The sequence below is a fragment of the Zootoca vivipara genome, chromosome 14 (assembly GCF_963506605.1).
Source record: "Zootoca vivipara chromosome 14, rZooViv1.1, whole genome shotgun sequence".
Lineage (NCBI taxonomy): Eukaryota > Metazoa > Chordata > Lepidosauria > Squamata > Lacertidae > Zootoca > Zootoca vivipara.
Genome location: NC_083289.1, coordinates 38,029,229 through 38,042,892, shown reverse-complemented (window position 1 = coordinate 38,042,892; position 13,664 = coordinate 38,029,229). Strand labels below are relative to the sequence as shown.

The window sequence follows — 13,664 nt, the reverse complement described above, 5'->3', positions numbered from 1 at the left end:
TGGTGCCCTTAAATTGCAGTTTCCCCAGTAAAAATCTTGACCTTTTTGATTAAAACAGCCTCACATGAATTAGCCACCCAAAGCCTTCATTGATTAATGAGCCAATAAACACTTTCAATGCCAACAGTACTTTTAGTTAGAAAGCATTCCTAGGACCTAGATTCTCTGCCATGTTCCTTCATTCAGAGACACCCTCGCCATACCTCTATCTGCATCGTTTTGGGCTGGATGACGTGGATTTTGTTCTTGTAGCCGCACCACACTCGGTCATACACCACAGCCATGCAGCGAATAGAATGGTGTGTGTGACCCAGGTCCATGAGATGGTAATTGCTGAGGTCCCACTGACCATCTAGAGATAAACACACAGGAAAAAAGGAAGGAAGGAAGGAAGATGGGTAGAGAGGACTGGTTTGATTCTTAGTGGTCTTGATGCATCAGGTGTTTCTGGGATCTGTGGACCGCTGCCCCATGTGGTGAGCCACTGAACTGCAGGGAGCAGCTTCTTAGGGAAGTACTTTCAGACGCTGGGCAGACTCCGCCCACCACTGGACATTGGATGCTCTCGGACAGGAAGGAGTATAAGAGGGCTTCCTGCTTCAGTTCAAGTCTTGCTTGAGTTACAAGGGGAGGAAAAACAACCAAAGCAGGGGTGCTCTTGCTCTCCTCCACCCATGTGGGCTGAATTGGGGAGAAGCAAATCTAGAACGGTTTCATATTTGTACCTTGGAAAACTGGGATTTCCCAAGCTTCTGCAGCATGTAATAAAGTCTCTTTTGATCGCCAGGTTCTGTTAGTTAGGATATGCAGACGAAGTGTATCTGACGAAGTATCTGACGAAGTGTGCATGCACATGAAAGCTCATACCAAAATAAAAACTTAGTTGGTCTTTAAGGTGCTACTGAAGGATTTTTTTTGATATGCAGATAAGTTAGGGTCAAACTATATGTGAGGTTTTGAAACAGAGGTTGGCCGGCCATCTGTTAGGGATTCTTTAGCCGTGATTCCTGCATCCTTCTGACTCTGCAATTCTATGATTCTATGGAAGTTTGCTCTGGATAGGTACGGTAGCTGGATCAGAACTGTGGCATGCAGGAGGAAGGGCTTTAACACTTTGACCCCGTGTGGTTCCAACTGAAATTCTATCCCCCCCACCCAAACAACCCCCCTCTACTACTTGAACCAGGTGGAAGGAAAACTTGTCCCTTTGAATCCCACCAGTCCTGATTTCCCAAATCTGACTGCAAGGCGTTTCCCCAGCTTTACAGCAAAATTGTATCATTTCCCACAATGTTGGACCTACCTTCTCCTCGATGGAATATGGCTAGGGTTCCATCAGCCAGGGCCACGAGAACACGTCCTTTTACGTGCCTGGATGTAATGGGATTGGGGGGGAAGGATTAGTTTCAAAGCAAGGCAGTGACATGTAGTAACACTGTGAAGGAACATGAACAGTAACTGTGAGTTCCATAATATTGTATGGTCACACCATGCAAGCACAGGAAACAGGTGATGAATTAAAAATCTTGATGATCTAAGCTCTTCCTTTTTTCTTTTTTTTAAAGCAAAGTTTCTAGCCCCTTTGGGTCATTGGCAAGGCCTTTTGAACTGTCAGAAGATTGTGCTGTTTGCAGGTTGGGGGGCTGAGCAGGATTTCTGCTGGTTCTGGTTGCTTCAGGGAGATGGGTGGTATGACTCTTCAGCCCTTGGTTTACATAATTTAAATATTTTGGGAATCTTGATGGAGAATGAAGTTCCATGGTACAATTCCTGCATTGCAGGCGGTTGGACTAGATGACCCTCAGAGTGCCTTCCAACTCCAAAATTCTATGATGATGTCTAAAGCAAATATGGAATATGGAACATGGGAAATTGCTTTCTACCAGGGTCAGATGATTTGCCTATTTATCCTAGTAGCGTCCCCTCTCACTGGCAGGGTCTCAGGAAGAGATATTTCACATCAACTGATTCCCTTTTAACAGGAAGGAACTGAGCCAGAGATCTTCTGCATAAGAAGTGTGCACTCTACAACTGACCTGCGGTCCTTTCCCCTACATATAGAAAGCTGCTTTCCTGTATCGTCTGTCCAGCTGAGTGCTATCAGCTTTGAACTAGGGATGGCTCTCCAAGGTGTTAGGTAGAGGGATTTTCCCATAACCCACCACCCCCAGGCACTTTTTAAAGCAAGAGATGCCAAGGACTAAATCTAGACCTTCCTGTGCTCTTCTACAGCGATACAGTCCCTTTCCTGACCAGACAAGCAAGTTTTCTAAAAGGTGTGAATATCCATAGTTAGTTAGGTATCAATTCATAGACACCAAGTTCAGCATCTCTACTTACACCAGGCTCAGCACTGAATCCTTCAGTTTGATTGAGTGTAGACATTTCTTCCAGTTTGAGACTGCTGAGTGCACGTACAACCTGGGGGGGAAAGGTAACTTAGTTAGGCAGTATGGTCCCCGAGCCCCACACCAAACTGGGCCAGAAAGGAGGGCGCAGGAAGCTGCCTTATACTGTGTCAGACTCATTGGTCCATCTAGCCCAGTGTTGTCTACACTGACTGGCAGCAGCTATCCACAATTTCAGACGGGATTTCCCCAGTCCTACCTAGAGATGCCGGGAATGGAGCCTGACTGAGCTGACCAATCAGCTGACCAATCTTCTTCTACCAGGCCCTGTGAAACCTCTGCTTCAAAGCTTGTCTCTCAGTTCTGGGCGGTGTGCTTCACTGCTTGGACTGTGCAATGTCACACTTCCTCCATCAGACCTCCCTGCCTGCCTTGAATTAGCCTCCCAGCCCACCCGATCTGGTTGTTGCTATTGGAAGTCAACCTCCACTTGCCTGGGACTAAACTACTTATATCTGGGGGCCCTGGACTGACAGCCAGCTTTGTACCCCAGGACCCAAACATCCGATTTGTTTGCAGAATGGCCTCTCTGCCCCATACTGGACCCTGACAGTAAGTCACATTACTGGCAGATTCCCCTGCAAGTTCTAATATGGGGTTGGGGGGGACACCTAATTTCTTCCAGATGTTGGACTGAGACTCCCATCAACCCCCCCCCCCGCCCCACACTGGCTAGCTCTGATGGGAGTTGGAATATATCAACATCTAGACTGACACAGGTCCTCCCACTCTGCGCTAAGAAGTGCTTTCATCTGGGGGGAGTTTGATTTTGCTCTGAACCCAATTATTCCATCATTCTGCCTTGCACTATGCTGCTTTCAATGCTCCTTGCTTGGAGACTGGAGACCTATGTTATCAATGGGTTGTCAGACATACCAGCCATTCTGTGCTCCCAGCCACATGGTAGGGGCAGCGCTTGTGGTAGTGCCAGCTGCATTTCCATTTGCCTCTTGCTCCTGGGCTGCTGTGCTTGACTCCATCTTTGGCTGCCCGTTCTCACTGTGAAGGGGGGGGGGGAACACACAACAGGTTGGGGCTAGGCAATAAACTGAAAAATACTACTTTTGCTTTGCTAGAGGCAAGTTTGTTAACCGATTCTTAACATGGTTCTGCCTTAAATGTTTGCACTCCATTTTGTGTCATTTTCATTCGGTTTGTTGGTTTGCCTCGGAGGCTATGTGGAAAATGGTTTTTAAAATGTTGGCAGCCAAGAAGTGTGGTGGAGTCTCCTTCTTTGGAGGTCTTTAAGCAAAGGCTTGACAGCCATATGTCAAGAATGCTTTGATGGTGTTTCCTGCTTGGCAGGGGGTTGGACTGGATGGCCCTTGTGGTCTCTTCCAACTCTATGATTCTATGATCCACCTGTCACGAGAGACAATGGAGTGAGAGCATCTCTGGAGCATAGGTGCCAACTCCCAGATTGAAAAATCCGGGATCGGCACCGGAAGTCTCACTGCCGCCATTTTGGAACTGGGCAGAGCAGCACCGGAAGTTGCTTCTACGCATGCTCTGCCCAGTTCCAAAATGGCCGCAGCGCCGGAAGTCGCGCTGCGGCTATTTTGGAACTGGGCAGAGCAGCACCGGAAGTTGCTTCTACGCATGCTCTGCCCATTTCCAAAATGGCTGCGGCGCCAGAAATCGCTTCTACACATGTCTAGAGACTCCAAACATGCGCAGAAGGAGCATCCCTGGGCCGGTAAGAATCCAGGGGATTTACGGGGGTTTTTTTAAATCCGGGCTGCCAGCGGGAAACGGCTGGAAAAACAGGGGTTTCCCGGGGAATACGGGAGACTCGGCAGGTAAAGTCAGACCGCTGGAGAACCATAGCTGCTGCTGTGGCTGCAGAGACTAATATCTCGTAACTACTGCCTCCCGCGTTGTTTTTGCTGCATTAGCAGCACTGAAGTGATTTCTCCAGGCCCCTCTCTTGGACTGTCAATAGAACTGATAGGAATGCAAGAAGAGCCTTGTTGGGACAGGCCCAAGGCCCACCTCGTCCAGGATCCTATTCTCATAATGGGCTTATGGGAAGCCTGCAAGCAGCACCTGGATACAACAGCATTTCCCCCTTGTGCAACTCCCAGCAACTGGTCTTAAGAGGCATCCTGCCTCAGACACTAGAGGTAGAACATAGCCTTTGTGACTAATAGCCTTACCCCACATGAATACGTCTAATTCCCTTTTAAAGCCGCCCAGGTTGGTGGCCATTGCTATTTACTGGGAGCAGTGAATTCTTTAATTAAATACTTTCTTTTGTCTGTCCTGAATTAATAGGCCGCCTCATTCAAGACAAGGAAGAGCGGGCTCGAAGAAGCATTCCCCCTACCTGTTTTGCCTCACAGGCACTTGAACTGGGGTTGGGTCTGTAAACACATGTTCCGTAAGGGGGCCTGGGCGGACTTGGGCTGGCTCCATTTCGTGTACCCCATTCTCTGGCACCTCTGTAGCTTCTGTCGCCTCCTCGGTGGACTGGGACTGGTTGATCTTGCCGTTGCTCACGGCAGGCACCTCACCTGAAGGCAGGAAAGCAGAAGGGAAAAGGCAAGAGATGGGATACAGAGAAAGCAGGTTATGTTCATCAGATGAACAGCCAGCTGCAGTATCAGCTGACTGCTTGTTGGGCTTCCATGGGAAACCCCCCAAAAGACCCTATATCCATGCCCTTCTCTTCCTTCCCACGTATAGTTGCAACCACAGTTGTTTTTATTAAGGACAGGGTGTCACATCACACTTTAATTTCCCTGCTGAATACAACCCAGTAGTCCCTCGTTGGGGCATTGGGTAGGTGTATCCTGAGGCTTCACCCCTCACTATGAAGCCTGCTAGCACCTTCTCCCTACTTGGATTTGGCTTGGCTGGAACAGATGTCATACCTTCTTTACTCCATCGTCCCTTTCCTTCCACCACAAATATAAGGACCTCTGCTGCCTCATCATAAACAGCTTTAAAAGTCATGGCTTCCCCCCCCCTATGGAATCCTGGGAGCTGTAGTTTGTTACGGGTGCAGGGAATTGTAGCTCTGTGCGGGAACAACTCTCAGCATCCTTAACAAACTACAGGCCCCAGGATTATTTGGGGAAAGCCATGACGGTTAAAGTGGTATAAGAATGCTTTCAATGTGGTGTGGATGTGGCCAACATGCTGTGAAGGAGCGTATTTCTGAATAAAACTATGATAATTTCTACATAGGGGGTTTTCCAGAAGGAAAAGATGATTTATTGTCATTTCGCAGCTGAATTTGAATAACCTGCCTTTTTAGCAGCATTCACAAGAAATCTTATTCAAAGCAGCGATGTTTACTCAGAAGTCAATCTTTTAATAGTAATGGTGGCAACATGTTTTAAGATTTCAGTCAAACTCAAGCTTTATACACACACACACACATCTGTCAGCTCCTCCCCTTCTTTTGTCTTTCCCATCATTCTATTCTCCTTTCCCCCAACTTTTCCCCTTCCTCCGTCCTTCCCATTATTTACACTGGGAAGGACATTTGTGGACATCATGATCATCATGATTTCATCATGTGTTCGGTCATTTGACTGCTCTGTGTTTGCCCCATATAGCTGAATTTGAAGCCTCTTCGTTGAAACCTGTAAAATGGGTGCATTTAAAGAAGAAAGGCTGAAGCGACCCTTCACTGACATACTCATATGGTGACCTGAGACATACTCTGTCCTTTATCCAACACTGGAGTGTCTCCGCGGGAGGAGCAGTTGCTGCTGGGCACATTGCACCGGGTCGCACAGCCCACCAGGGTGATGCCTGCCAAGACACCATCGGTTTCAGAGGACTCTTCGGGATTGATGTCCCCTTCCAGAAAGATTTCTCCAGGAGGATAGTCAGTGTCACAGGCCGCTGCAAAGAAGGGAAAAGAAAGCCTCCTGGGTCAGTGTATACAATGTCTGTGCCCAACAGCCTTATGCCAGGCCAAGTTGTGCCCAAGTTCCAATAATGCTCCTTCCTCCTGCTAAAATTATACTTCTACCTACTAAATATCTTCCTTTCCCATTTAGTGAAGATTTTTAATCTCAGGCTGCTATCTGCATTGGACTTGAATTTTATTTATTTATTGTTACATTGCTTCATTGTGTTTTAATGTGAAACAATCAGGCAATGAAATTAAATGAATGAATGTAGTATATTCCAAAGCAATACTAAAATCATAGACTGCTATTTATACATTGACATTTATAAGGGATGTGGGGTGGGATTTTGCCCCACTACAATACATTTCTGCGAAACTGTTAAGAAACACATTGTTTCATAAAATGAATCCTATTATCAGCCCTGTTCCACAGCAACTATTTGTATTTTTAAAAACGTACATGTTAAATGCAAACACACACCTAATGTCATGTCTAGCTTGGCCTTTACCCTGACAGCCGCAAGTATTGCTAGCATTTGTTTTCTATTATGGTTGTTGTTTTAAGGAGGTTTGGCTTTTTGTGGGGGAGAAGAGGCTCTGTGTAGGCGTGTGCATGTCCGCATTTGCGCATGGGAGGAGTAGGCCAAATTCGTCAGTTTTGTTTTCTTTCATTCTAACTTTTCCAAGCTTAAGTTCACATTTCTGCAGTATTTTTTTTAAGGTGCATTTCTTTAATGTACTCATAAAATTAAGCAACATTTCAGTGCAATTTTCTCCTAATATACATTCTGCTTGCACTTTTGACTGATAGTCATACTCTTTGCAAAACATGTGCTTTGTATGTTATCTTCATTAATTTTTATGCACCCTTTCCTTTAATATACAATTTTTTAAACACATTTTTTCAGGAGAGAACTCCATAACAAAATTCAGAGCAGCTTATATTTGAAAGGAAAGCTATGTTTCTGTTTCTTTTCTTCAGGATAGGCTATGTTTTGATCCGCATACTGTTTCAGAAAGTGTGAATTAGATAGGTTCACATTAAAACCCTTAAACAAACATAATTTCTCCTCTGCCCCTACAAGAGAGGTTATATGTTTCTTTACATCTCTCTGTGTGTGGACGAGTGAGTGAGAGCAGGGCTGAGAGAGCCCAGCCCCAGGGCCAATACACAGGCCCTGATTCACTACAGTACCACATTTCAAGTGTGCACGACTTATGGTTTTTAAAATACCTGCCTTATGGGTGGAACTGGCAGGATCCCTTTCATATTCTAGGTTGCTGTCTCCTTCCCTGCAGGCTTGTCAGCTTTGGAAACAGCACTTGAACTCTGCTATGAGTCAGTAATTCTTCACTTACCTGGAATGCTGGAGATGCAAAGAACATGAGCATTGCAGACGGTGAAATGATCTACCACTGTCCCTGGCTGGTTGGCATCTATGATCACAACTTTGCTTGTAGACAAGGTGCTCGTGAGGATCCACACTCTGCTGGATGTGGCATCCATCTCGTGCAACTCTCTGGCCTGCAGAACCACAAAAATGCAGAGAGAGAGAGAGAGAGAGAGAGAGAGAGAGAGAAGGAATTAAAGAGAATGGGGTGGGTGGGAAGGCTTCTGGTTCCAGTCTGCCTTAATGGAGGCAGCTCCCATGACAGCAGGAGATCGTTGGCGAAGGAAAAACAAGGATGATTGAGGGTAATTATCCTTGCAAGTTCACCCTAGGGACAGGGGGAATGGGCTTCACTCACAGTTAGTCTCGGTACCTGGCTCTCACTCCGGCATGGAATGCGGGAGGCAGGGAGGCGCTGAGTGCAAAAGCACATTCACAATGAATTTCTAGGGTATGAGTGGGGAAACTTTTCTCAGCTCAAGGGCTGCGTTCCTTTTCTGTGCAACCGTCAGAGGGCCAGGGGTAAAACTGGGAGGAGCACTGGCAGTAAGTGTTTGCTTTGTACAGTAGAGCCATTTCTAAACACCTGTTTCTCCATCCAGGTAAGCAAAAGGCAGTATTGGTGCTCAAAGGCAAAAACACTCGAGGAATGCAAAGCAGCATGAGTAGCAGGGGTAGCTGGTGTGAGAAAGAAGCTTGGAGGGCCACACTAAGCCCCAGTTCCTGAGATTCCCCATACCTATAGGGCTTCTATATACAGGGTCTCACAGAAGTTTAAGATTGCCAGTGTCTCTGGGTGAGATAATTTACAACCGCCTCCCTCTGTGTTATTCTTAGGGCTCTGCTATTCATGTTATTAGCAATTCTATGGATTCAAAACACCTAAATAACTGCTGAGGGATCCCCGCTATGGAAAGGTATTGCTGGGATTTAACCCTTTGCCCCCACTGTGCTCCTGATCAGAATAGCTCCCCTGCCCCATGGCTGCTTTTTGCATCTTGTTAAAAATCTACTGCAGCCCCCTCTCTCATCTAAGTGCAGCCCAGATACCAGCCACTAAATCCAGTATTTATATCTCCTGTAGAACCACAAATGCTTCATTAAAAAAGCATGGTGAATGCCAAATGGATGTTATAGTGCATTATGTGATTGTTGCTTTGTTGTGTATCCAGCTTATGAAAAATAGCTCAGGAAGTCACACTTAAATATATAAGCAGGAAAGTGGGAGAAATGGACAGCTCTCTTCCCCAACCTTTTTCTTTTCTGGCGATGTGTGGTTACTCTTGGTGCTCTCTCCTTCTGCTTCTCGGTCGCAAGTGAGAGGGTCACATCCTGGATCTGGTTTCTGTCCATTTCCAGTATCTGGTTCCACAGGCTTCCAACCTGTCAAATTGACACCAGCTGCACACCACAACTAAAAAGGCAAAGAAAGGAGTTTGAAGAAGAGCAGATATTTTTTGTATGGGGTGGGGTAGAAAGACGTGAGCCACTTGGCATGCCTTGATCATCTTTGCGGTGCTTTCGTTCGCAAATATGATCTGCAATAAATCAGAACTCAGCACAAACCCACTGCAGGTAGCTGCCTTATCAACACACAGTCCAGATAAAATCAAGTAAACTGGAAGTACAAGTATCAAAAAGTAAAATGTTATAGGTTTACCCCCCCCCCCAAAAAATTAGCTGATTTGGCAGAAACACCAGTTTGTGAAGAGAGGATGTGAATTTACAGAGGAGAATCTTGGACTACAGATTTGGATTATAAAGAAGAAGAGTAAAGACATAAAATCCACACAGAAACATTTTATTTGGACTCACTTGCAGAATGAATGCAGAGGCTGTTGAAAATAATGAAGGATTAACATCAGAATGTATTAATGGAATTATTGTAATATTTTGAAATGCAGTAGAACTATGAGATGATTAGGACTCCCTCCGATCTCGAAGCATGGGAAGTCAGCTAAAAATAATAATAATTTATAATTAGGCATAACATTGGGATTGTTTGATATGGGATAATTTCTATAATTTGGAATATATAATTTGGTTTGATTGGAAAATTGTAATAAATTTTTTTTTTAAAAAAATCAGCACACACCCAATGAACCATCCTAAGGAAATGCTGCAAGTGAGGGTACAGCTCTAAAGACCTCTGTGCCACTGGGCCTCCACAACAAAGGTTGATGAGTCTTGGGAATGTGAACCAGCATGGGAAACATACTAGATGCCCATTAAAAGGTAACACAAATATACCAATCAAAACCAGGGCAACTATTATCTGTGTAGAAAGCTCCCATCACAGGCTCCTTGGCTCAATCAGGATGTGGCATGGCTTGGCAATCCCAGACAGATCAGGACGAGGAAGAAAACAGAGAAGGAGCAGATAAAGGGTGGGTGCTGGAAGGCTGGCACCCAGGAATGGAGGGGAGAGCTCCTCCCCTTGGAACTCTAGATGCCAGAGAGTGAGTAGCAGATCCGATGGCTCTCCTCTGCCCCTGGCGGAATGTAGAGCATCATCAGGGAGGTGGGAGGACTTTGGCCAGCTAGAGGGCAGAGAAGGAGATGGCAGTAGAGCTGGAGGCAAAGGGGCAGCACACAGACTCGTTGCCAGGAAACAAGCGCTGCCTTCACAGGTGGAATCAGACACATCCTCCCAGATGAAGTGTGCATCATGTGTTCACACAGCACACTTGTAGGGCAAGAGAGCCCCGAGAATTAGCTTGCCTTGCCTTGAAAAGCTTGGTAGGAGGGGATCGTCAACTGTTGGGACATCTTCGTCACTTCTGTTTGGCAAGTAGATTCTTCGCATGAAGGTATGCGTGAACTTGTGACGCAACATTCAGCAATGACAGAAACATCTGCTAAAATAAATGGGAAGCTTTTGCACGTATATGACACTTACCTTCATGGTTGGGTCCTTTTCCACTAGTGGGCGGCAGTACACAGGCACAGGGACATTTTTCATCCGGTTGTCCTCTTGGCCACCATTGGGACTCAGCTATGGGGGACAGAAAGGACAGGACATGATTCAACTCTCAACCAGAATGTGATTTCCAGCTGCCAAACTGCGTAAGGGCATCAGAAGAGCACATCAAAGGGCCATCTTGCCCAACAAACTGCTCCTTTCAGTGGCCAACCAGGAGAAATAACACACACACACACACACACACACACACACACACACAATATAGATAAGCAGGATTAAATTTTGGGTCTACACTGCATACTCTTATATGTCCCCAATTATGTCTAAACAAGGCTGATGTATAGGCTACATGGCAACAATAAAGTTATCTAGTTCATATGCTAATTGACAATTTTGATAGTGCCCACAGGTTAATTGTTGGCATCCATCTGGCCTCAAGAGACAATGGAGTATGCCTCTGGAGGTGAAGTCAAACCACTGAGTTAGCAGCACTGAAGTCACCTCCCTGGGGTGCAAGCCTGGGCAGTGTGCCTGGAGGTCCTGGGTTGCCCAGACAATTGTTACAGCATATGTATTTTAATTACTGCATTTTATTCTTGCTGTAAATCACATTAGGACTTTTGTAGTTGTTGTGGGAAATTCAATAAACCGAACTTCACCTCCCCTGCCTCTCGGTGAACGAGGCCTACCTGCTTGTATTTGGCGGGCAGGCTCCACCCACAGGCCTGCAAGCGACCGTCATCATTCCGCACGTGCTCCCGGACTTGGCGGTACTGTTCGCGCTTCTGCTCGCGACGTGCGGATGACGTACAGTCACTGAGGAGAGACGCAACAGTGTTACTTCTTAATCTATGGTTAGAAATGAGAGGCAGAGGGTCAAGGAAGCATTGCCGTGGCAGCAGAAAGATAGATATTCACAGAGTGAGAGGAAAAAGAGAGAGAGTGGTTGAAGCTCAGTCAATAGTACACACAAAGCAGGGGGGAAAGCTATGGCAGTCAACCAAGGAGATCTCCTACTATATATTTTAGAAAGTATTAAAAAAATCATCTGTTCTCCAGGCATTTGGACACCTCTTCAAATAGCATGGCCAATTTTTGCACAATAGATCCTGAAATCAAGACGCTGGGTTTCTTTTTTCTAGGTTTGGATACACTTGGACACCATTTTGAACCAAGATGGTGGAACGAACCTTTCTGAACTGCACTGATTTTAATTACTGATTCCCAGACTAAACTGATTGGGGGTGGTCCTTAGAATTCCTGAGCAACACCGGGTGCTAAAAATCCACCGAGGCATGATGCATCGATCCAAAAAGCATTCGTCAAAACCTTGGTTCTGTGGGAATCAAAGATAGGCCCTTTTTACTATTAGGGTTGTGATGTGCTATTTAGTTTTACTCAAAGATCCATTGAAACAAATGAACATGACTAACTCATGTTTTCATGGGTTTGCTCTGAGTAAAAATAACATTGCAGGAAATATATTGATATGTCCAATTTATGCATCTCTTCCTCTCTTCTTTGGCAAGCATGTTGCGCTTTTCAGGGCAAATATTCGAATCAATATTAACACACAAAATGTGTTCCCCTCTTTACTTTGATGTGCTTCACTATCTTGTTAATTCTTAAGATTTCCCTGAATTATTTTTATTATTATAAAGTAATGAAAAGGAGATTTGCAGGACGCTGGATTCCAAGCAGCCACAGACCATGTCCAGCCTTGTCAAAGTTTGGTCAGCACATGCTTTGAAGGTATACTTTCTGGGTTTCCGCCAAGCAACTAGGACAAGCCACAGCAGGAACTTTAGCCAAAGTGGTCGATGAACTCACTCATCCGGGAAGAACTCAAGGGTGCGATTCCCAGCAGAGATCTGGCACATAGTGTGGCTGCGGCGCTGGCTGAACCCAGCTGCCGTGGGAGATTTGTAATGGATGTTCACTGATGGGTAACTCCTTTTGGCAGGTGGAGGACTGGAGGAGGAGCTGAACAGGCGGCTGAAGCTGGGGAGAAAGACGGAAGCCAAGGGTATTAAATCATGAGTTTTGTTTTGTTAATCCCAAAGAAGAAGAGGTACAGGAGTGTGAATTTTTTTGGGGGGGGGGAATATTTGTTTGCATTTTAATGAGAAACTACCTAATTCATGCTTCTCAGACCCAATACACAAATCAAAACACAGCAACCCTTTGAAATTCACACTTCTTGAAATTTTGCAGTGCTGTTCTCCAACCAAACAATGTGTAAAAAATGCCTATACTAGGGCAAAGTATGCATAAAAATAGATAATGTTATCTATTGGTGAAGATAACATACAAAATGCTTAGTCTTAGGAAAAATTGCTTGCAAAATGTGCATATTAATCAAAACTTTATCCAAAAATATATATTTATTAGGAGAAATGCGCACTAAAATGCTGATGAGTATTCATGAGGATTTTTCTAAAGTGCAAATTGCAGCAAAAATGAGAACTGAATTTAAAATTGGAAAAATTAGGAACAGAAATAATCCTATATGGAAGTTACTGGAAAGTTTCTCCAACTAAACATTAGAGAGAACTCCCTGACATGGGCTGAGGCAAACCATGTTTGCGTTTTAATGTGGGATAATAATAATAATTAATAATTATAATTATAATTATAATTATTTATTATTTATACCCCGCCCATCTGGCTGGGCCTCCCCAGCCACTCTGGGCGGCTCCCAACAGAAAAATGAAATAAAATAATCTATTAAACATTAAAAGCCTCCCTAAACAGGGCTGCCTTCAGATGTCTTTTAAAAATCTGGTAGCTGTTTTTCTCTTTGACATCTGATGGGAGGGCGTTCCACAGGGCGGGTGCCACCACTGAGAAGGCCCTCTGCCTGGTTCCCTGCAACTTGGCTTCTCGCAATGAGAGAACCGCCAGAAGGCCCTTGGTACTGGACCTCAGTGTCTGGGCAAAACGATGGGGGTGGAGATGCTCCTTCAGGTATACTGGACTGAGGCCATTTAGGGCTTTAAAGGTCAGCACCAACACTTTGAATTGTGCTCGGAAACGTACTGGGAGCCAATGTAGGTCTTTCAAGCCCAGTGTTATGT

At 45.3% G+C, this 13,664-nt stretch overlaps 1 protein-coding gene across 12 annotated transcripts in view; it reads right to left on the bottom strand.

Annotated features, from left to right (window-relative positions):
• MAPK8IP3 (mitogen-activated protein kinase 8 interacting protein 3) overlaps positions 1–13,664 on the bottom strand; it is a 69,427-nt gene that overhangs the window by 10,491 nt on the left and 45,272 nt on the right. For all 12 annotated transcript variants that reach the window (XM_035130803.2, XM_060282697.1, XM_035130807.2 and 9 more), the window contains 11 exons: positions 12,418–12,588; positions 11,277–11,403; positions 10,564–10,659; positions 8,917–9,078; positions 7,633–7,798; positions 6,078–6,263; positions 4,735–4,921; positions 3,285–3,407; positions 2,341–2,421; positions 1,304–1,371; positions 204–352 (listed from right to left, as the gene is read on the bottom strand). In XM_035130803.2, the coding sequence (XP_034986694.2) occupies positions 204–352; positions 1,304–1,371; positions 2,341–2,421; positions 3,285–3,407; positions 4,735–4,921; positions 6,078–6,263; positions 7,633–7,798; positions 8,917–9,078; positions 10,564–10,659; positions 11,277–11,403; positions 12,418–12,588 (1,516 nt within the window). The remainder of the gene's footprint in view (positions 1–203; positions 353–1,303; positions 1,372–2,340; positions 2,422–3,284; positions 3,408–4,734; positions 4,922–6,077; positions 6,264–7,632; positions 7,799–8,916; positions 9,079–10,563; positions 10,660–11,276; positions 11,404–12,417; positions 12,589–13,664) is intronic.